Below are 24,389 nucleotides of genomic sequence, written 5' to 3' on the forward strand. Positions count from 1 at the left end.
TAGTCAGGGTCGCGGAGGATCTGGGGGTCTTTCCCAGCAAGACTGGGCACGTCATTGGAATACACTCCGGATGGGACACAGGACACCATGCACACGCACATTCACACACTCTTTCACAACTAGGTGGAAGACATCACATACAGTCCACCTACTGGCAGGTTTTGGGATAGCAGGAGGAAAACAGAGAACCCTGATGAAACCAACCGGTTTCAATTCTTCTTCACAAGTCAACGTTTGCTAGTGTTTATAAAATGTCACAGGCTGCCTCTCCTGGACATCTACAGCTTTTCTTTTACACTCTATTTTTTGCCTTCGATTGCTACTTGCAAATATGTAGCGTGTTACATTTACAACAGACTTTGCGATTACAGATCTGCCGATTTTTTGTCATTAAGAGCGTCATTAATCTCTATACTGGAGATGCTGTGGCAGACGGCCATCCTTCAAGGACAGTCGGCGCCTCGCTCCGGATTTATTTTATCCATATGCTCCTCTGTTTCTTTTTTAGCACACATGCAGCAATATAGCCATCAATCTCTTTTACCCCCGCTCCAGAAGAACTCGAAGCTCATGGCGAATCGAGCCCGGCTTCCGCACTCTCAACACACACTACGTGTGTAGACGCTGCTGTTCTCCTGTTCCGTCTTTCACCCACTCGTACTCACATCCTGCCGGAATCTGCACATGTGTAAAACAGCTGTGAGAGAAAAGGACCGGGTGGCGCTACTCTAGTGATTAAATCAAAGGCGAAAATCTTCTGTCCTTCGGCGTCTCGCTCGGGACGCCGAGCGCAGCTGCCGACTCAGTAATGAACAGGACACGAGCACATCCTTATCCTGAACTTCCCGACTACAGAACACTTATGGTCACAACATGTGTTTTTATGAGCAAAGTATTTCAGAGGAACTCGTTTAAAGTGTGAAGAGTGAAAAGAAAAAAAAAGAGTGTGAAGTGAAAATAGACACCGTGATGACATCTAAAAACACATCAATGGGAAAATCAGAGTAAGTACTGCACATGACAGAAAAGAGTTATTACATCATAAAAGATGAGCCGGTTATCTTTCCGCATGCAAACGTCTTCTCTGATGTACTCCAATATGCTGTTTCATCTGTTCTTGTTTACACTGACATCGGATTATTATTATCTTGTACGCTTTCTGTGTATTTCCTTCCTTATCGCCTTGAAAAGCATTTGAATAAGTTACTCTTTCTCTTGTAATCCTTTGTGCCTTATTTCTGTGAAGCAATTTGGGCTGCATTTTACATCCATCAGCCAGAACGTTGATGATGAACACTGATGATGTCGTTACAAGCGTAAAGATCTGAGCGACTTTCACAAGGCCCAAACAGTGCTGGCGAGACGACTGGGTCGGAGCATGTCCAAAACAGCAGGTCTTGTGGGGTGTTCCCGGTATGCGTTGGTTAGCACATACCGAAAGTGGTCCAAGGAAGGACAACCGGTGAACCAGCGACAGGGTCAGGGGCGCCCAAGGCTCATTGATGCGCATGGGGAGTGAAGGCTAGCCCGTGTGCTTTGCTGTGACGCTCAGGAGGCGCTGTGACAGACGCGTGTGCTGTTTAATGTGTTCCAGAAATGTTTTCGTCAGCGCAGAAATGACATTTTTACCTTTATATCCTTATCTGTAAATGTTACAAATTCACGCCGGTATTTATTTTACATAAAGCCTCGTCCTGACAGCGAGCGAGTCTCCATTAAACTTCACCGAATGAGCGCGAGTCCACGCGTGCGCGTCAATCAAACAGCGCGCGATAGACAGGAAGCGCAATAACTCTGACTAAAACACTCATTCTGATCAAATATAATGTTTGATGCTGTATTTAGCGATATTTAGAAACAAAAGTAATTGTGTTTATTTGTGCTTTCGTTTTTTTTTTTTTAGCGTTTTAATATAGCGATTTATCTTCTGCTTTAAAGCTCGAGGACAATCAGTTGTTTTTTTTGTTTTCAAAATATAATGTTAATATTTTTTTAAATCCTATTGTAAATGTACTGCATAGCTCACATAGATACATTTAATACCTTTCTCATAGCCTTCAATGCTTGAAGGACACTGTATTTTTCAAAATACAGAAAAAAAATGGCCTTTTAATCCAACTAATCGATTAATCGAAGAAATAATCGACAGATTAATCGATTATACAAATAATCAAAAGTTGCAGCCCCAGTAATATATATTAACTATTTTAAAAAAAATTAAGTTAATAAAAAGGTATATATCCAAACTGGACCAAAAAGCAACTCTCCAAATAACAAATAAAAATCAAGAAATCAAAAATGAATTAAAAAACACACTTCAAATAACACAACACAACACGTCTCCGCCCTGTGTGCATGGAGTTTGCACAGAAACTACTCATCCAGCAAGTCATAAAAAATGACATCATCAAAAGAACTACAGGTCTCTCGTGCATCAATAAAGGTCACTGTTCAGGACTCCACTATCAGAAAGACACTGGGGGAAAATGGCATCCATGGAAGAGTGGGGAGGTGAAAACCACTGCTGACCCAGAGAATGTTCTGTGGACTGATGAGTTGAAAGTTGAACTGTCTGGAAGACAGGAGTCCCGTTACATCTGACGTAAACCAAACACAGAATTCCACAAAAAGATCATCATAGCTACGGTCAAGCATGGTGGAGGAAGTGTGATGGTGTGGGGATGCTTTGCTGCTTCAGGGCCTGGACAACTTGTAGTAATTGAGGGAAACATGAATTCTGCTCTCTACCAGAAAATCCTAAAGGAGGATGTCCGGTCTTCAGTCCGTAAGTTGAAACTCCAGCACAACTGGATTATGCAGCAAGACAATGATCCAAAGCATCAGAGTCAAGCATCCTAGTCCAAGAAGTAAGTGAAAGACTGATCTCCAGTTATCAGAAGCGTTTGGTTGCAGTTGTTGCTGCTAAAGGCGGTACAAACAGATTTTAAGTTTAATGGGGCAATTCGTTTTTCACATAAATGATAGGTGTTGGATGATTTTTTTTTTTTTTTTTGCTTTAATGAAAAAAAAAAATCACTAAATAAAAACTATTGTGGGTTTACTCAAGTTGTATTAGGTCTGAAGGTCTAAAAGTATTTAGAATGAGTTGTGCACAAAAACAAGGAATCAGGATGGGGGCAAATACTTTTTCAAAGCACTGTACATGGGAATGGGCGGGGCTAAAAATTGTACTGTATCCAACCACTAGAGGGCCTCAGATATAGTCTGGCTTCACTTTTTCACCCTCGTTATGACGTCATTTTCTGCGCCCCAATTCGCCTACTACCCGTACTAAACAGTATCGGAGATTAGAATGGGAGTATGTTGACACGAGGATCCCAAAGGTACCCGGACGCTCTACTATTTCCGGTAGATTTTCGACACTTTTTCAGCGAATATTGCCCACAACTCCTTGTGCCAGGGAGGACGAGTTTCCTGGCCGTCTGTTTCGCTGAACTCAGGGATGCGTTCTACAGAGGTGTTAATGAAACGTGGAAAAAAATAAATCAAGGGAACTGTAAATGAAATGATGTAAGGCATAATGAATGAAGAGAAGCTGAAATGCGACGTGGAGTTTAATGACGGCGTGCGAAACGATGCGACGGTGACGTGTTAGCGTGTCCCAGCACGTGCCTACTCTCATGCTACACACTCAAATGTATGTACTTTTTCTCCACAAAAAGAGGACATACTTTTAATGCATAGTATAAGTGAGCAAATTGGGATGCAGCAATCGAATGGGACTCAACCTGGCCTACGAGTTGATTGATAGATTTTTTGGGAAAATCAATCCAGTGTGATATTGATCAGACCGGATTGATTTTCCAAACAAGTTGCTTCAGTTACTAAGACTACGCCAACACTAGATAATACATGGCTGAATAAAACTCTGAGTTTCGATATCTTTATCAGAAAAAACCTAACCATTGCATGTGTATTAATAATTATTAAGCATTCAGTTTCATAAACAAAAAGGTCTTTAGGTGACTACAGGTGAATATCGCCCGGTCATAATGAAGTATATTAAAAGCATACGGGACGTGAATTAGTGACCAAGTTAATCATCAAGTAAATTAATCACGGCCAACGGAAAAAACTGCACTATTTAGCATGTGATTGACCCAGAAGGAATGACGCTTGTCCTCTGAGCTCATCAGTGCGACCCACGCAGCTCTGGTGCAGTTAGCACACGGTCTCAGGAGGCCTGCAGAAAAACACAAACAGCTGGTCATCTAATGGGCTAAAAAGCGATCGGTCTACACCTGTTAGCCTGAACCGTGCTCTCTGCTGAATGGCTAATCACTCCAGCATGACCCCCGTCCCCACATTTTAACCCCTTTCCCTTTAAGGCTTTTTAAACCATTAAAAAAAAAAAAAAAAAAAAAAAAAAAAAAAAAAAAAAAAAAAAAAAAAGTCGCTCTGTTCGAAACGCACATGCAACGCTTTTCCAAGTTCCAACGTTTTGAAATTGCTGCGCAGAAGGAACTGGAACTGTTGTGGTGTTGTGTATAATAATTCGATGATAATCTAACCCTGGTGTTTAAAATGACAGGCTCATGATACGACGCATGAGCGAACCTCCTCCGCAAACAAACGGTCAGGTGGAGCCAGTCTGCCCCCTGCTGGCGTTTCACATCAACCGCACAAGTCCGAGCTGTCACTTTTAAATGAGGTGCGAGAAAGCCTCGTCATATTCCTTTGTGCACAAGTGCCTTAGGCCAGATAACAGCTTTCAAACCATTTGAGAAGGAACAAGGGAATCGCGCTGCTGCCTGCTAATGATTCTGGTCTGAAAGCAAAAGTACAGTGCTCCAAAAATACACCTACTGCTGCTTGATTCTCAACCAAGGCCCTGTGTTACTGTTTTAGCAATTACCCTTCTCAAAAGCCTGTCTAGACACCGGGCTGGTACACAAGATAACGATAAATCAGGCAGCTGCCGTGAGTTCATTTAGTTCAGCTTTGGAGAAAGAGAACACAATCGCGAATGAAAATGAGAGGAATTGAGAACCTGTGAAGCTCCCTTAGCACGAGCAACAATGCTTTGCTTCCTTGTTGCCACTTTTTTTTTTTAAGTTTTTAGATCTAATTGGCCCTGGGTCTGTGGGCTTGTTGCGTAAAAAGGTCAAAAAGTAACAAAAGTTTGAGAGAGCAGGAAAAGACGCAGCGGAGTGGCAGGAAAATGAAAGGATTTGTCCAGCGCTCTGATTAAAGCGAGTGACCTACTACGATGCGGCCGAAGCTAATCCATCTGCTTAACACGCCGAGACTATTTAAAGTCGTCCAAACTCCTTTAACACGTCTTCAAAGCGAGAAACCCTGAAAAGCAAATGCTGGGAGATATTCTTGAAATCTTGGGGGTTTATTACCGCTGTTTTATTAAGACGGAGCGGCCTAGCGGACGAAGAAGGGGTTCGCGTTCCTCGTGCGGACGCCAGCACTCCTTCATAAAAGAGAATCGAATTGCTAACAGTGGCAGGCACTTGATAGAAGTGTGTGCGTGTGTGGAGTATCGACAGCAGTGGGAATACGCAGCTGCAGAGCTGACAGCACCAACAGCCTCACTAATGCTCACCTGCTGCATGGCTAACATATGGCAGCCACTGCTGCTCACACTGATTACACGCCATCATGGGAAGCTTGTGATCAGAACGTTAAGGCTTTGAAAGTGCTGCAAGGGAAATGACGAGCCTAGCTGCACAGAAAATGTGTAAATCATTTAACACACACACACACACAAAGAGTGAGTGCTGCCATGTAGATAGACAGATATGGATAGACAGAGATATAAAAAAACAACAACAACAACAACAACAGGCCAGGAGTAAGGACTTAACGCAGATAGACTCCTTAAGAATGAACTTCGTGTTTGCCGACATGTTCAGTTGGACTGACTATAAATATTTACACAAGAACTTTAGAGAAGATTAGAGAGAGAAAAGAGAGGCTGGTGAGGAAATGACTGTTTATCGTGTTAATAGGAAGTTGATTCGTGGGTGGTCCACCGCGTTAAATTACAACGATAAACAGAAGGGGAAAAAAAATGACATGTTCTTGAATAAATAAAGAATTGTATCTGTTTAACTCTTTATATTTTGGGAAACAGATGCAAAAATGTTCATTAGAAGATACGCTATATGTGGACACCTGACCATCACACCTATACATGCTTGCTGAACATCCCATTCCAAAATCATGTTCATTAATATAGAGGTTGCGATAACCGGTTCCATCAGTTATGGGTAAAAATCCACACCGATACTTATTCCTGGTTGCGTCCGTCCCGGGAGCAACCGGAGAAGGGTCTGCTGTCATTATACGGTACGAGAGCGGCCTCTAGAGGCGAAATAAAACCCATCACTGGCAAATTTTGGTTTGTTATTTGAAGTGTTGTTGATTCATTCAGGATGTCCCTATTTTTATTTGTTATTTGGCGTGTATATCGTATTTTATTTAATATTTAATATATATTAATATTTATTTCCATTTACAAAGTACAGAACGCTTCATGGTATAGTCAGGACTGTTTACTTTTGTAATAAAGTTCAGCAATATTTTACTTTGAGCGTCATGTTTTCATTCAGTAGCAGTTTTGAAAACTATCGGTAGATAAATCAGTTATCAGCAGGTCCAGGCCAACTTTGTTATGCACTATTGGTCCACCTCTAGTTTGTTCCTTCTTTGCTGTTTTAATAACCTCCACAACTCTGGGACGGATTTGCACTAGATTGTGGAGCGTGGCTGTGGGGATTTGTGTTCATTCAGCCACAAGAGCACTAGTGAGATCAGGGTTCTGTGCAGGACACTCGAGTTCACCCACTCCAACCTTCTCGAAGCATTTCTACATGGAGTTCGCTTTGTGCCCAGGGGCGTGGTCATGCTGGAACAGGTTTGGGCCAAGCAGTTCCGGTGAAGGGAAATTATAATGCTACAGCATGCATAGACATCCTATACAAGTGCGTGCTTCCAACTTTGTGGCAGCAGACTGGGGAAGAACCACATATGGGTGTGATGGTCAGGTGTCCACAAACTTTGGCGTATCGCTGGCGACAAACCAACTGCAACTTGTCAGAAACTTTGTACAGTCCAAGATTTATAGTCTGGTAAGAAAGTAACTGCTGGTAAGAAAGATGGAATAGTTCCTCTCTTTCAAATCAAAACTTGAGCATTCAGGGCATGGTGAGCTATTCGACATTTTGCTGTTTTTCCTGTCCAAACGTCTCGTCTGTCAGCTGCAAGTGCTTCCCGAGTGGAAAATGGGCTCCAAAGCCACTACTTGAGAATCCGTTTCCGTACCACAGTTTTGAATTTTAAAAAATGGCTATCTCCGACATCATTCATGCTGCGGATCAGAGTGAAAGGATGAAATAGTACTCGGCGCACACACGTGTACACGAAACTCTCCAGCTTCAAAGCCTTGAAAGAAATGAGTGATTCATGCTGCCTGTGTCCATGAGTGAACGACTTTCAGTGCTATTTTTACACCATAAAACAAAGTAGCAACGCACTGAGCGGTCAGTTCCGTCCCTGTTCAACATACATCAGGTGTACAACATTAAACAAGTGAACCGCAACCCAAACTCTACAGCTTATGGCTATACAGTTGCAGAAAATACATTAAATAACCTGGACGGGGCGGAAAAAGGAACGGATTTGTGAGCAGGCAGGTTGTGAAATACCCTCGAGCCACTGTAAAAGACCTGCAGCGAGACTTGGTGGTAACAGGCACGGAGGTTTCAGTGAGCACAATAATGCGCATACTAAAACGCAGAAGGTTTCCATGCCAGAACTCAAAGACGTACACTAGTGACCCAAAAGCACAAGAAAAGTTACTCAGAATAATATAAATAAGCCACAGAAGTGTGGGAGTCTGTTCTGTGGAGCGATGAAACAAAACTGGAACTTTACGGCACGATGGATCTGCGGTATGTCTGGAGGAAGAACAACGAAGAAAGAACACTCTGTACACAGTCGAGCATGGTGGAGGCTCGGTGATGCTCTGGGGCTGCTTTGCATCCTCTGACACTGGAAACCTGCAATGTCTGGAAGGCGAGATGGATTCATTGACGCATCAGGAAATCCTAGGAGAACGATTGGGAATCACTGGATCTTCCAACAGGACAATGATCCCAAGCATTCCTCAAATTCCACCAAGTCTTGGCTGCAGAAGAAGTCCTGGAAGATTCGACAGGGTCATCACAGTCACCTGACTTGAACCCCGTAGAAAATCTCTGGTGGGATTTGAAGGCGGCGGTTGCAGCACGAAAACCCAAGAACATTACTGGACTGGAGGCCGTTGCTCATGAGGAATGAGAGAAGATTCCTCAGGAAGCTGGTGTCTGGCTGTGCGTCTCATTTGCAGCAGGTCATAACAGCAAAACAGTGCTCTACCAACTACTAAAGATGCTCGCCATGAAGGGGTTGAACTATTTCAATTGCTTTTGTTTGATTTGTTCATTGCAAACAGCAGAAAATCTGGACATTCTGACAATAAACCTGATTGGGGGGGGTTGAATAATTTTGATTGCAACTGTAGATAAAAGCAAGCAAGGGTATAGTGCTGTGAAAAAGTATTTGCACGGCACTTTTGATTTCTTCTGTTTCTGTGTACATCTCATTAAATCAAAGGCAACCCGAGTAAACATTATACAGTGTTAAAAAAAAAAAAATTGAAGCAAGGCAAAAAAAAAAAAAAAAAAAGAAGTTATCCATCACCCATGTGGAAAAACTATTTGGTCCCTTAAACTTAAAATCTGGTTGTGACACCTTTAGCAGCAACTGCAACCAACGCTTCCGATAACTGGAGATCAGTCTTTCACAGCGCTGTGGTGGAATTTTGGCGCGCTCTTCAGTCACACTGGAGGGTTTTTGAGCGTGAACTGCCGATTTAAGGCCCATTAAATTGGGTTCAGGTCAGGATTTTAACAAGGCCACTCCAGAACTATAGTTTAGCTTTTTTTGAGCCATTCAGAGGTGGACTTACTCCTATGCTTTAGATCATTGTAGGGCTGCAACTAACAATTATTTTGATAATCGAATAATCTGTTGATTATTTCTTCGACTAATCAATTGGTTGGATTAAAAGCCCTTTTTGTGAAAAAATTCACACATTCTGCCTGATGTCCTTCAAGCATTGTGCAAATTGAAGACTATGAAAAAGGTATTAAATATATCTGTGTGGTCTATGCTGTGCACTGTGCAACTGATTTTTTTAAATATTAAATATTAACATTAGATTTTGAAAACAAAAAACAACTGATTGTCCTCAAGCTTTAAAGTAGAAGTTAAATCACAATATTAAAAATACTTAAAAAATAAAAAAATTTAAAAAAAAGCACAAACTAATAAACACTGCTCTATAAAAAAAAATACTTTTGTTTCTAAATATCACTAAATACAGCATCAAACATTATATTTGATCAGAATGAATGCTTTAGTCAGAGTTATTGCGCTTCCTGTCTATCGCGCGCTGTTTGATTGACGCGCACGCGTGGACTCGCGCTCATTCGGTGAAGTTTAATGGAGACTCGCTCGCTGTCAGGACGAGGCTTTATGTAAAATAAATACCGGCGAGAATTTCTAACATTTACAGATAAGGATATCAAGGTAAAAATGTTTTTTTCTGCGCTGACGAAAACATGTCTGGAACACATTAAACAGCACACGCGTCTGTCACAGCGCCTCCTGAGCCGTCACAGCATCATGAAACCAGAGACGACTGCTTACATATTCTGTACAGGGCAAACTTTTAAAAATGTTTAAAAGACCTAATCAAAACATTAATTTAAAAAAAAAAAAAAACATAAGTTTGGTTGACAGAACAAAAGTACCTGAATGAAGCGGTGATTACTTCGCCACCGGTCTTAACAAAAACACCGAGCAAGTGTGTGATGAGTTAATGAGGTTTGTGTTTAAACTCTACCTCTTACCTCAGGTGATGTGACTAGGAGTCTGATGGAAAATATGTAGAACTATAGTAGGGTCCAAAAGTCTGAGCACACTAGTGAAAACGCTTCTGTTTTTCACCCTTTTCTAATTAAATACAACAATGTTCACTACAAATTATATTACTGACAACGGCTTGCGTGAAAAGTAGAATCTTAGAAATATTTCAGAGTTTTAGTATTTATCCTGTTCCCCTGTCTTTGGCTTTAATGAAACTGTGCACTCGAGCTGGCACGGACTCCACAAGTTTGTGCAAAACCTGATGATCCATTTGAGATCAAATCCATCGTCTGAACATGTTCTTCAATAGGACAGATGAGGCATGAGGAAAATCGGACCCTCGGCACAAAGCGGTTAACATGATGATCAATATCACACATTTGCTTGCATTTAAACAGGGACCTAGAGATGGTGTAGAATTGTGTTTTATTAAACATTCAAGATATTGTCCATACCGTTTATCCTTCACAGTGTCACGTGACGGTGGAATCTGGAGCCTATGTCACAGGGAACTCGGGCACAAGGTGAGAGAGACCAAGGACTGCACAACCGCACAGACCTTCATACACTAAGGACAATTTGGAAATGCCAATCAGCCAGCAGCGCATGTTTCTGGACTCGGGGAGGAAACCGGCGTACCCGGAAACCCCCGAGCACGCAAACTCCGCGCGCACACACACACAGGGCAGAGATGGGATTCGAACCCCCGATCCCTATGTGCGCTCAGACTTTTGTACCCCACTGTGTACATAGCAGAAATTGTCAAAACATGACTATATCTCAGGCTGCCCCCTACACACACACACACACACACACACACACACACACACACACAGAGAGAGAGAGAGAGAGAGAGGTACAGAGCAGCAGCAGCTCTGCTTTACCACCACGTGAGTAGATTTTCTAGGTTTATAGTTTAGTTTAAACACTGTAACTAGAACAATGACCATCTTTTGTGTCCAATCTAGACACAGCCGGCTGAATAATAAAAGTCCTCCTATACATAACCTAATTAGGCTGTGTGTGTTGCATTTGTGTTCAAGGGTGTAGAGGAGCACCTGGGATTAAATCAGTGGAAAAGTGGTCACGCATATTCTCTAAGAATCTCTGGATTTAAACTATCTACGAGTTAATTATTTGTTAAATAAGTGCCCTGTTAAGTGTGAGCGGCAACATTCTCCCTATCTCACTACTTCCCTGTGAGCTAGAAGCGTGATACTAGCTTTATGTTAAGTTTTGTGGGTTAACTGAGTTAACATCCGGTCTGGAAACAACGGCAGAAATATCTGGACCATTTGCTCTTACCAGGCCTTCAATCTGAACCTGTTTTACAGCAGACTCCAGGCTGGTTCCAGGCGAAGCGTCTTTGCGAGCTGCCATCTTCTCAAACACGCGAAACAGAAGACCGGGACTTGCTGACTTCCGGTAAAGGTGCGTCTGTGTATTACAATCCGTGAGAAACGACGCTGCTCTGATTGGTTCCTGTGTGCTGTGGATAACATTCTGGACATTTTAGTTTCTAATTTGTAATGTATCAAATCTAATGTTCACTAAAGAAATTATAGAATATATATATTTAATTGTGTGTGTAGTTAGGTCTTCCTTCACACGTTGCTGTGTTGCGGAGTGTTTATTTAATGTATCGTGTTTCCGTACGGTCTGGTTTGTCCGTAGCACCTCAGATACCATGCCGGTTGTATTTTGAACGCACACAAATGTCTTTTTTATTCGTTTTTTTATATATATATATTTAATTCTGTGATTAATATATATCTGCATATTTGTCTGTTCAGCAAGTCGCTTTCATATTTTGCTAAATGTGTAAGAATAACACGTTGACTAGACGAGTTTTCAGGTTTGAGCAGTAAGGTAGTAGTAGTAGTAGTAGTCAGGATGAAGATAAAACGACAGAAACATGCGAAGAAGACGATCAGTTTCTATAAATACAACTTTGGTTTTCGGGAACCGTTTCAAATACTGATCGATGGGACTTTCTGTCAGGCTGCATTAAAGAATAAGATCCAAATCAAAGAGCAACTGCCGAAATATTTTATGGGAGAGGTTCAGTTTTGCACCACTAAGTAAGTGAATATGAGTTGTTTCTGAAGGCACTGTTTCATCACCTGTCTCAGTCCTCAGATGGTGATGGTTTTGTTCTCTCCTTTTCCACAGATGCGCGCTGAAGGAACTTGAGACTCTTTCAAAAGACCTGTATGGAGCGAAATTAATCCTGCAGAGGTTTCAGATCCGGAGATGTAAACACAAGGAGCCTGTTCCTGCCTCTCAGTGCCTGCTGTCGATGCTGGCAGAGACAAATGCACATCACTACTTTGTCGCCACGCAGGTGATAACAAACTACACACCTGGTGTCTTGATCACAAGCCTTGCTTCCCAGAAGATGCTCGTGATTTGACATTTGTTTTGACATTTCTTTGTGTGACCCACGGAATAAAACTTATTATACGACTTCCTTCCAGATGTATTTAATATATACAACCGATTATTAAATATGCTGCAATTCACATAACACAACAATGCATTGATTTCAACAGAAGCATTTAAGTCCACACAAAAAAATCCACAAAATAGTTTAGCAGAATTTTTTATATGGTTAATTTTATGTTAATTGTTGGGTGGCTTAGTAGTTAGCACTGTTGCCTCGCACCTCTGGGGTCGGGGGTTCGATTCCCTGTGTGCGGAGTTTAATTATAATAATGAGTCTTTATTGGTCACGTATACATCACAGCACAGTGAAATTCTTTTCTTCAGATACCCCAGCATGTCAGGAAGTTGGGGTCAGAGCACAGGGTCAGACATGATACAGCGATACCTAGAGCAGAGAGGGTTAAGGGCCTTGCTCAAGCACCCAACAGTGCCAACTTGGCATTGCTGGGGCTTGAACCCCCGACCTTATGATCAGTAACCCAGAAGTTTCTTCTGAACTGAATGTTGGCCTGATTTAGTGATTTTAAGTAGAGCACCCTATACACTCATGTAGCCAGAAATAAAGTACTTATTCTTTCTCTTTTTTTAACCTTGGCTATAAGGAGAAAAGTATAATCCGCCTGGGGCTGGGGGTTCGATTCCTGCCTCGGCCCTGTATTTGAATAATGAAAACGTATGACAAAAGTTATGTCCGGTGTGGTTAGTGGATTTGGGATGAAAGTATAAATATATTTATATTAATAGTTGGTGATTTCATTTCAGATTACATTGTAGAAACATGGAAAATCCATCAATCTGGAAAATGATACTTGATTGATGATTTATTTATTTTTTAATAAAATTTTTACCTATGGTGCCTTGCCTTATGATTCATGGGATGTTAAATGACCAACTTTCTGATCTCCATTTGCAGGACAGAGAGTTGACTAAAGCTCTGATGGAGATCCCGGGCGTGCCCCTGATCTACATCGTCCTCAACACCATGGTGTTAGACAAACCGTCAGCGTGTTCAGTGAAGCATGTAGAGGCGGTGCAGCTGGGAGAGCTAGTGAGTCCTCATCAGCAACAGAGCCTCCAGAGCCTGAAAGTCGAGCAGGGCCTCAGTAAAGACGGTGAGGAGCGGCGGGGCAAGAAGCGCAAGAGAAAGGCAGGCAACCCGAACCCTCTCAGCTGTTTGAAAAAGAAGAAGAAGAACCCAATGGCACAGCAGCCCAAAATGACAGATGGAGAGAAGAAGAGGAGGAGCAGACACAGGAAGAGGAGCGCTGCCGGGCCATCCGTCAGTGTCAACCCAAACCCCTCCAGTGCTCAGTCATGACCCATCTTCTGTATATCAGCTCACGTTAGAGTCTAAATGTATAAGAATGTCCACTATCCAGATTTTCTAATCAATGTCAAATAAAGAATTATCAGTGTTACTAAATGGTTTGTGAAGCTCATGTATGCATTTAAATACCTTCAGTAGATGATAAATATCATGCTAGAAATATGAGCGTTAGCCATTCTTATATAATATATATCATATAAGCTCACTCGTCAATTAAAAATTTAGGCCACCAACCTGGATGATTTCAGCTGACAATCCCATCCCCTTTACAGAACCACTGGATATATGTGTGCTTACAAAACAAATTGCGTGATCTCTACTATACTGATGCACGTGTGGTTTGTCAGTTAAAAAAAAAACACATAGGTGCATTTTGATGTTGCACCCATATGAAAACAAATGTCCCATGACCACCACAAGGTGGAGATAAAGGTTATTATAAAGGTTCTGCTCTTATCATTTAAAAAGTATCCTGCACAGGATCGCTACGGAGCCTGGAGCTTATCCCAGGGAACTTGGGGCGCAAGGCGGGGGAGACCCTGGACGGAATACCGACCCTTCACATGGCACAACCGCACGCTACGGACAATTCGGAAATGCTAATCAGCCTACAAAGCATGTCTTTGGGCTGGGGGAGAAAACCGGAGGAAACCCCTGAAGCACAGGGAGAACACGCAAATTCCGCACATACAGGGCGGAGGCAGGAATCGAACCCACAACCCCAGGCAGATTTGACTTTTCTCCTTGACAGCTAAGATTTAAAAAAAATAATAATAAGTACTTTATTTCTGGCTAGATGAGTGTATAGGGTGCTCTACTTAAAATCACAGAATCAGGCCAGCATTCAGTTCAGTTTCACTTGGATAGTGCTGTTGATAATGACCGTTGATTTGTTGTCCTTCAGAAGAACCAGTCACTGAGAACTTGTTCTGGAGTACTACAAAATAATTAGAACTAACAAAAATCAAACCAGTACAAACACATATGTGCTATTATTGTCCAGATCAATGCAGTTTCACAATACTCCAATGAAAAACCAACCTCAGCCTCGTCATTATATTTTCCTTTAGTAAAGATAATACATATCAGACAATGTAATTCCGTTATTAAAAATGATTTCAAAAAGAAGGACATGTCATCCAAGGTCCATTCATCATAACAACATAACAATGAATACATTTGTCTGTACGGCCAATTCGATGTTGCTGTTTTGTTTTTGTTTCTGTAAAAAAAAAGACTCATCTACAGGTGTAATATTGTACCTGCAACTCTTCTGTAATTCAGTCAAAAAGCAATAAGGACTGTCGCAATGAGAGCAGTACTCTTGCATCAGCTGAACAATATAAAAGTCTTGACTTTTACCAGGAATGTGACACTTTTTATTAACCAGCGGTGTTGAAAAATAGTTCATATCTCGAGGCTTTAAGTGTCCACTAGAGGCCTCTAATGGTCCGAAAACCTAGGCCTGCGAGACCCACCATGTGAGACTGTGTGTGTTTTAGATGACAGCACAGTGTGTAAAATCTGGATTAGTAAAATCCAAAAAAAGAGAACAAATTAAACATCTGATCTAAGAAGCTACGTCAAATAAAAGAGTGTTCATTTTTATTGTAGCCTAAATGTGAACTTTATATAATATACAGTATGCAGGCAGAAATATCCTTGTGTATGTTAGTGGTTAGCATGTTCGCCTCACACCTCCAGGGTCGGGGGTTCGATTCCCGCCGTGGCCCTGTGTGTGTGGAGTTTGCATGTTCTCCCCGTGCTGCGGGGGTTTTCTCCAGGTACTCTGGTTTCCTCCCCCAGTCCAAAGGCATACATGGTAAGACAAGACAAAGTCATGCATGGTAAGCTGATTGGCATGTCTGTAGGGTATGAATGGGAGTGTGATTGTGATTGACTGTCCAGGGTGTACCTTGTACCCGATGTTCCCTGGGATAGTCTCCAGGTTTCCCCGTGACCCTGAAAAGGATAAGTGGTATAGAAGGTGGATGGATGGATAGTTGTATTTTGTATTTTGTCAATTGTTTTGTTTTTATGTTATTGATGTAATGATGTCTATAATATAAATAATTATAGTGTTTCGTTAAATAGACAGTGACTGTTGAATATGCAGTACACTACATGGCTGAAAGTATCTGGACACCTGGCCATCACATCCATATGTGGTTCTTCCTCAAACTGTTGCCACAAAGTTGGAAGCACCAAACAGCACCGGATCTCTATGTATTTCCCTTCACTGGAACTAAGAGGCCCAAACCTGTTCCAACACGACGATGCCCCTGTGTACAAAGCGAACTCCATGAAGACACGGTTTGCCAAATGCTGGAGTGGAATAACTCGAGTGTCCTGCAGCCCTGACCTCAACCTCACTGTATACCTTTGGGATGAAATGGAACAGCCATGTCCAAAATCTAGTGGAAGTCTTCCCAGAAGAATGGAGGATTTTTATATATATATATATATATATATATATATATATATATATATGTATATATATATATATATATATATATATATATATATATATATTATAACAGAAAAAAAGAGAGCTATATCTGGAATGGGATGTTCAACAAGAACATATGAGTGTTGTGGTCAGGTGTCCATATACTTTTGACCAAATAGTGTTGGTTGCACTGTCCATTCTAGTTAATGCAACCTTGCTCAAGAGCTATTGTACCTGAAGCCAGAATGAGCCAGTGGTCTCAGTGTCCCACTATTCATAGGAAGAAACTCCTAACTCTACCCTCCTTCAGGCGGGCTGCTGCTCTGTGGCGTCAGATATGTTGCAAGCTCTTTGTTGGCTTGATGTAAGGCTTTGAGTAATTCAGCCTTAATTATAGCCCTAATTGTGTCAGGGCTATTTTTGTCCTGAGTTTAAATGTGTTGCTGATTTGTGTGAGTTGCTACGAGCGACACAGACAGGACGCGTTAACATGCAGCCAGTCAAACCACTTATAGATTACGTAAAGCACCGTCACAGCACTGCAAAATATCAGCAGTCTGCATAAACAAAACCATTCTTCTACTGATTTCACATGAAAGCACAACAGATACAAATTCCAATCTGGAGCTCTTCATAACTTTATCAGAAGTTCATTCTGATTCGTGTAAAGCTTTCGTGCGCTCCATCTTAGTTCCTTTTCGTGTCTTAGGACTCTGCCAGGGACATTCCACAGATCCGCCCTGAGTACTGCTCAGATAACCATGACAACACCATACCCACATCCCATAACCATGTGCGTGTGTAAGACATGCTACAAGAGTAAACAAGAACATCACTGGGTCTCACTATCGATAGAGGTGACGTCCCTCTTTCTACGTCACGCTCACACACAGCTCACTCATTGCCGTTAGCTCCTAATAAGCTGGGCAAGAGGAAGGGGACGGGGCTCATCCATAATATTAGCCCAGTATAGACCCACCACTAACAAGAGTTCAGTGCCGTTAGTTAGAGTAAGTGGTAGAGCTCTTTAACGTAGCTAAAAACAGAAGACAAAGCTGTTTCAAAGTGTTTCAGGTAATAGAACAATACCCAAGACAGTGTACTTCAAGACCTAATCCTAAGAGAATGGAAGTAGTCCTGACCAGACTCAGAGATTTCTCGTGTAAGGAAGCTAGCTTTGAAGACTACAAAGCAGCAGTGATCTTCAGAGAGCAGTCACTCCCAGAGGAAACATGCAGGGACAAGAGAGTGAACTGTGATCGTGCTGGGCGTCTGGACATAGAGAGTGCTTTGGCCTGGCTGAGACGAGAGCTGGTAAGATCTGATATATAGGCTAGCGTTCAGGTGAATTAGAAACAATCTGGAAAATGTGGAGATGAATATGATTAGGTCTGGGCAAAAAAATGTTCTTTCACTGCAAATATCAAGGATAAGCATGCTAACATTTTAATAGTTGTAGTTATTTGCCAAATTATTATCGATGTACGTGTTGATGTTTGTGTCCATTTAGAAACAACACTTTGGATTTAGTTTAAATCCTTTTTCAGCTGAATACACTTTTCACACACTGAATCCAACACTGGTGGTGAATCCATCAGGCGTCGTTTTAGACCGTATCCTGCTTGTACGTGGTGTACGGGTGTAATTCGGTGAACTAAACCGCACAGCCTGTGGGGGTGGCCCTGCCATGCTATACAAGAGTTTATTATAGATTCAGGCTCAGGTCAAGTTAACTCAAAGACCCACAACAGCAGAGGTCATCTTGCTTGTTTGAGGTGTTATTGCAAAAACAGTCAAAGTTATTGTGGGTCTTGTCATTCACATGCAGAGGTCACAAGTGCAATGTCTCACCAGCAACATTCCCACGGGATAAATACAGAGCAACCGCACTGTCATTGACGCATATATCATCAGACACAACCTTCACGCCCAGAATCAGAGAAAAATGCAAAAGGGGTTGAAACTCTACACAGTGAGTAAATGTGGGGAATGAACTGGTAAGTGTACTCAGGTGGTTTTGAGAAGGGAAACCATCAAACTCTACTCAAATCCAACCTCCCACAACTGCAGTTTAAAATCTAGTTTTGCTTCAGCTGTTTCAACGTCACACTTCACACGATTTCCAGCCGTATTTCATAACTGTAACGCAGTGATAGCACTTTCTTTTATTCGAATACAATTACTCATCTGACCAAAAAAAAAAAGTTTAAGAGCTTGTCGTGTTCGTTTCATCTCCTGTACAAATCTGATGTCTTTTTTTTTTATTTTTAAGTGAACTGCACAGACCAAGTGTGTGTTACTTGAGAGTTGTAGACAACTCATGGGAGTCCGTTGACATAGCTATCTTGTAAAAACATTGACATTTTGACCCGCTGCAAAAGCACAGATGCCATACACGAGCTAAAATCCCGTCTTCACCATACTCGCAAATGAAAATGGATTTGAACCACTGTGTCACAGCTAGAGGTCTATGAAGAACAGCCGGGAGGTCTGTGATTTTTAGACGTTTGTTACAATGGTGGAAAATTACAACTCTTTGACTTTATCAGAGTTATGAACCTGAGTTAGTATACAGTAACGGTTATTGGTCTGTTTTACTGGACACTTAAATAGAACGGGTTTAATCAAAACTACATAAAGAAATCGAAAAATAATCCATCCATGCATCCATCTTCTATACCGCTTAATCCTTCTTCAGGGTCGCGGGGGAATCTGGAGACTATCCCAGGGAGCATGGGGCACAAGGCGGGGTACACCCTGGACAGGGTGCCAATCCATCGCAGGGTACACTCACGTACACACTCACACACCCGTTCATACACTACGGACGCTTTAGACACGCCAATCAGCCTACCATGCATGTCTTTGGACTGGGGGAGGAAACCGGAGTACCCGGAGGAAACCCCCGCAGCACGGGGAGAACACGCAAACTCCGCACACACAGGGTCACGGTGGGAATCGAAACCCCCGACCCTGGAGGTGTGAGGCGAACGTGCTAACAATCGAAAAATAATCTCAAATCTAATGATCATTTTAATACAAATGTCTTCTGTGTGTGGAAAGTTCAGGAATAAAAAGCACCAATCAAAAGGCATATATATATATATAATGTGTCTAATATTTAAACAGCTTTATGTTCAGAAAATAAAACTGTCATGAGGAGGAATGTAGTCTTTTTTTTATTATTATTATTATTTATTTACAGTTAAAGGGCTGCATGGATGTAAGATGTTTGAGAACCCCTGGCTTTGACTGAACTGCTTGTTCTTCCCCAAGGATCTTTACTAAGACTAACCCAGGGTTGTGCTTGTGTTCTGGGAGAAGCTCGTGTGCATTCAATGTCTCCAAGACTATCACTTCCAATAAAGTCTCATGGCCAGGCTTTCAGCAGTGTGTGTAACAGAAGAAGTAAAAAGTGAGCGTAGAGCGAGCGTCGTGTTCTGTTCTCTCCGGGACGAGATGAGTCGGGGTTCTACCGCAGGGGCTGAGGCAAAGACATCTGAAAACAAATTTTAGAAAATGACTCTAACACACGCACTTGAGTGTAAAGTCATGACAAGTTTAAAGAGAAAAAAAAAAGAAGTTTAAAAAAGAGCTATTTCTTCTTATTTTTTAATTCCTTTTCTCACATACTTCCACTTTTATAACTGTCTGTAATCACACATCTGCCACACCAACAATTTCACACGAGTGTAGCAAATTAATTAGTGTATTTTTTTTTAAAAATGTGAACGTGTCAAAAGTTGTCGGCGGGAAAACTTTCTGTTCCTCCATTGCTCCGCCTGGAATGTGCTGGAATTTGGTATGTTATTTTCTTACAATGAAAGCAATTAGAAAGCCTCAGCTCCTCATAAAGGATGGAGGAAGCATTTGCATTTGAAAGAAATTGTCAGTCAGAAATGGTTTCAACACCCGCTCGGCTGTCCAATGGGCAGTCTACACACACACACACACACACACACACACACCTTAGCCATGGTCCATCATTTACAGTTTAAAGTCAGTGCCTATATTTTTGAGTTCTTGTCTATGTTTTGTACACTTTATATCATATTTGAACGTTATATGAACTAGGTTAGAACTGAGTTGTCTTTCCTTTGTTTTTAGGTTCTTAATAAAACCCCAAAAATATTGGGACTATAACACACGCAGTTCAGATCTGCGACAGTGACAATTAAACAAACTGTTCATGCTGCTTTATCGTGGGGTCACTATACGACGTGTGCAGTCAGGGCTCAGACGTCCTGTTGACCTGGAAGACCCTGACTGTTGATGTAGATGAATATACGTGCATGCTCTCCTGTCTCAAGTCTGCTGCCTGTATAAGGATTACAAACACTGCTAACATCCCGAAGGTCATTTTGCTTCACTGTATTTCTAAATCCATGCAACATGCTGCAGTGGAGCGGTAGTGTGGAGGTCATGTGACCCAGGGATGTTGGAATTATACGTTTCTATCTGACAAAACCGGGGGTTTAAAGTTTTGACCCCATAGAATGTCACAGCAGACATCCGTCTGTCTTTATTGTTTATTTCTCTTGCACTTTCTCTTAATCCTTTTTCAGAATTTCTTTCAACTGTTTTTTTTTCCTCTCTCAAATGTTCTTTCCACTTTTTTCCATTTGGTCTATTTTCTTTCTTCCATTCTTTCTTTCTTTCTCTTAAACATTTTTTTAAAGAATTTCTTTCGATTGTATCTTCTCTCTCAAATGTTCTTTCCATTTCTTTCTCTCTATTGTTTTTGTTTATGTATTTTGAACTTTCTTTATCGCTTGCTTGCTTTCTGACTTTCTTTTGACCTTCAGTATGTCTTTCTTTCGTTCTTTGTTTCTTTTTTCTTTTTCAAACTTTTTTTTCAGAATTTCTTTCGATTGTTTTTTTTTCTCTCAAATAGTCTTTCCCATTTTTTTTCTTGTTTTTTTTCTTTATTTTCTTTCTTTCTTTCTTTTGAACTTTCAATCTGTCATGCCTTCTTTCTTTCTTTCAAAAAATGTTCAAACTTTCTTCCTTTTAAATGGTTTTCAAACCTTCTTACAAACTTTCTCAGTAACCTGCTTTCAGGTGTTTATTTTTTTCTCTCTCTCAAATGTTCTTTAAATGTTTTTTTTTAATTTTTTATTTTTTGTTTTTATCTTCTGAACTTTTTTTCTTTTGAATGTTCTAAAAAAAATTTCTTTCTTTCTTTCTTAGTTTATTTCTTGTTTTGGTGTAGACAGATTACCAAGGGTGCCAATATTAGTGGAGGGTAGAGATAGATAGATAGTTACAGTGAGGGAAAAAAGTATTTGATCCCCTGCTGATTTTGTACGTTTGCCCACTGACAAAGAAATGATCAGTCTATAATTTTAATGGTAGATTTATTTGAACAGTGAGAGACAGAATAACAACAAAAAAATCCAGAAAAACGCATGTCAAAAATGTTATAAATTGATTTGCATTTTAATGAGGGAAATAAGTATTTGACCCCCTCTCAATCAGAAAGATTTCTGGCTCCCAGGTGTCTTTTATACAGGTAACGAGCTGAGATTAGGAGCACACTCTTAAAGGGAGTTCTCCTAATCTCAGCTTGTTACCTGTATAAAAGACACCTGTCCACAGAAGCAATCAATCAATCAGATTCCAAACTCTCCACCATGGCCAAGACCAAAGAGCTCTCCAAGGATGTCAGGGACAAGATTGTAGACCTACACAAGTCTGGAATGGGCTACAAGACCATTGCCAAGCAGCTTGGTGAGAAGGGGACAACAGTTGGTGCGATTATTCGCAAATGGAAGAAGCACAAAAGAACTGTCAATCTCCCTCGGCCTGGGGCTCCATGCAAGATCTCACCTCGTGGAGTTGCAATGATCATGAGAACAGTGAGGAATCAGCCCAGAACTACACGGGAGGATCTTGTCAATGATCTCAAGGCAGCTGGGACCATAGTCACCAAGAAAACAACTGGTAACACACTACGCCGCGAAGGACTGAAATCCTGCAGCGTGCGCAAGGTCCGCTGCTCAAGAAAGCACATATACATGCCCGTCTGAAGTTTGCCAATGAACATCTGAATGATTCAGAGGACAACTGGGTGAAAGTGTTGTGGTCAGATGAGACCAAAATGGAGCTCTTTGGCATCAACTCAACTCGCCGTGTTTGGAGGAGGAGGAATGCTGCCTATGACCCCTGGAACACCATCCTCACCGTCAAACATGGAGGTGGAAACATTATGCTTTGGGGTTTTTTTCTGCTAAGGGGACAGGACAACTTCACCGCATCAAAGGGACGATGGACGGGGCCATGTACCGTCAAATCTTGGGTGAGAACCTCCTTCCCTCAGACAGGGCATTGAAAATGGGTCGTGGATGGGTATTCCAGCATGACAATGACCCAAAACACACGGCCAAGGCAACAAAGGAGTGGCTCAAGAAGATACACATTAAGGTCCTGGAGTGGCCTAGCCAGTCTCCAGACCTTAATCCCATAGAAAATCTGTGGAGGAGCTGAAGGTTCGAGTTGCCAAACGTCAGCCTCGAAACCTTAATGACTTGGAGAAGATCTGCAAAGAGGAGTGGGACAAAATCCCTCCTGAGATGTGTGCAAACCTGGTGGCCAACTACAAGAAACGTCTGACCTCTGTGAGTGCCAACAAGGGTTTTTAAACCAAGTACTAAGTCATGTTTTGCAGAGGGGTCAAATACTTATTTCTCTCATTAAAATGCAAATCAATGTATAACATTTTTGACATGCGTTTTTCTGGATTTTTTTGTTGTTATTCTGTCTCTCACTGTTCAAATAAATCTACCATTAAAATTATAGACTGATCATTTCTTTGTCAGTGGACAAACGTACAAAATCAGCAGGGGATCAAATACTTTTTTCCCTCACTGTAGATAGATAGAGCAGATAGATAGATAGACAGATAGACAGATAGATAGATAGATAGATAGATAGATAGATAGATAGAGCAGATAGATAGATAGATAGATAGATAGATAGATAGATAGATAGAGCAGATAGATAGATAGATAGAGCAGATAGATAGATAGATAGATAGATACAGCAGATAGATAGATAGATAGATAGATAGATAGATAGATAGATACAGCAGATAGATAGATAGAGCAGATAGATAGATAGAGCAGATAGATAGATAGATAGATAGATAGATAGATAGATAGATAGAGCAGATAGATAGATAGATACAGCAGATAGATAGATAGATAGATACAGCAGATAGATAGATAGATAGATAGATAGATAGATAGAGCAGATAGATAGAGCAGATAGATAGATAGATAGAGCAGATAGATAGATAGAGCAGATAGATAGATAGATAGATAGATAGATAGATAGATAGAGCAGATAGATAGATAGATAGACAGACAGATAGATAGATAGATAGATAGAGCAGATAGATAGATAGAGCAGATAGATAGATAGATAGATAGATAGATAGATAGATAGAGCAGATAGATAGATAGATAGATAGATAGATAGATAGATAGAGCAGATAGATAGATAGATAGACAGACAGATAGATAGATAGATAGAGCAGATAGATAGACAGACAGATAGATAGATAGATAGATAGATAGATAGAGCAGATAGATAGATAGATAGACAGACAGATAGATAGATAGATAGATAGATAGATAGATAGAGCAGATAGATAGATAGAGCAGATAGATAGATAGATAGATAGACAGATAGATAGATAGATAGATAGATAGATAGAGCAGATAGATAGATAGAGCAGATAGATAGATAGATAGATAGACAGATAGATAGATAGATAAATAGATAGACAGATAGATAGATAGATAGATAGATAGATAGATAGACAGATAGATAGATAGATAGATAGATAGATAAATAGATAGACAGACAGATAGATAGATAGATAGATAGATAGATAGATAGAGAGATAGATAGATAGAGAGATAGATAGACAGATAGATAGATAGATAAATAGATAGACAGACAGATAGATAGATAGATAGATAGATAGATAGATAGATAGATAGATAGATAGATAAATAGAAACATTATCACATATTCTGTGGCGTGTAAATAAAAATATTTCATCTTCAGTCAGCACGTTCACCCATCCTGGATCGGATACTTATTGTACAGATATAAATAACACTTATAGCATTCATTTTTGTCAGAAAAGTTTTTTTTTTTTTTTTTAAAGTTTACATTATAATTCAAGGTTTTGAAACACATCCTGCAGCTTCACAA

At 40.8% G+C, this 24,389-nt stretch overlaps 2 protein-coding genes across 2 annotated transcripts in view; one reads left to right on the forward strand and one right to left on the reverse strand.

The window, feature by feature from the left end:
• Positions 1–11,405, reverse strand: part of eif3hb (eukaryotic translation initiation factor 3, subunit H, b) — an 83,541-nt gene extending 72,136 nt beyond the window's left edge. Inside the window, exon 1 of the mRNA XM_017454849.3 lies at positions 11,251–11,405. Coding sequence (XP_017310338.1) covers positions 11,251–11,325 — 75 coding nt within the window. The 5' untranslated portion in view covers positions 11,326–11,405. The remainder of the gene's footprint in view (positions 1–11,250) is intronic.
• Positions 11,406–11,591: 186 nt separating this feature from the next.
• Positions 11,592–13,813, forward strand: utp23 (UTP23 small subunit processome component). Its single transcript, XM_017454850.3, has 3 exons — positions 11,592–12,026; positions 12,118–12,289; positions 13,304–13,813. Exons 1-3 carry the CDS (start codon positions 11,839–11,841, stop codon positions 13,706–13,708), a joined length of 765 nt encoding a protein of 254 aa, XP_017310339.1. The 5' UTR covers positions 11,592–11,838; the 3' UTR covers positions 13,709–13,813.
• The last annotated feature ends 10,576 nt before the right edge of the window (positions 13,814–24,389 follow it).

Source organism: Ictalurus punctatus, chromosome 24, assembly GCF_001660625.3.
Source record: "Ictalurus punctatus breed USDA103 chromosome 24, Coco_2.0, whole genome shotgun sequence".
Taxonomy (NCBI): Eukaryota; Metazoa; Chordata; class Actinopteri; order Siluriformes; family Ictaluridae; genus Ictalurus; species Ictalurus punctatus.

Bases quoted from the DNA above. Each gene is read 5' to 3' on its own strand.
- utp23 (XM_017454850.3), top strand. From the start codon at position 11,839: ATGAAGATAAAACGACAGAAACATGCGAAGAAGACGATCAGTTTCTAT. The intron at 12,027-12,117 runs GTAAGTGAATAT...CCTTTTCCACAG, and splicing joins GTTCAGTTTTGCACCACTAA to ATGCGCGCTGAAGGAACTTG. The intron at 12,290-13,303 runs GTGATAACAAAC...CTCCATTTGCAG, and splicing joins ACTACTTTGTCGCCACGCAG to GACAGAGAGTTGACTAAAGC.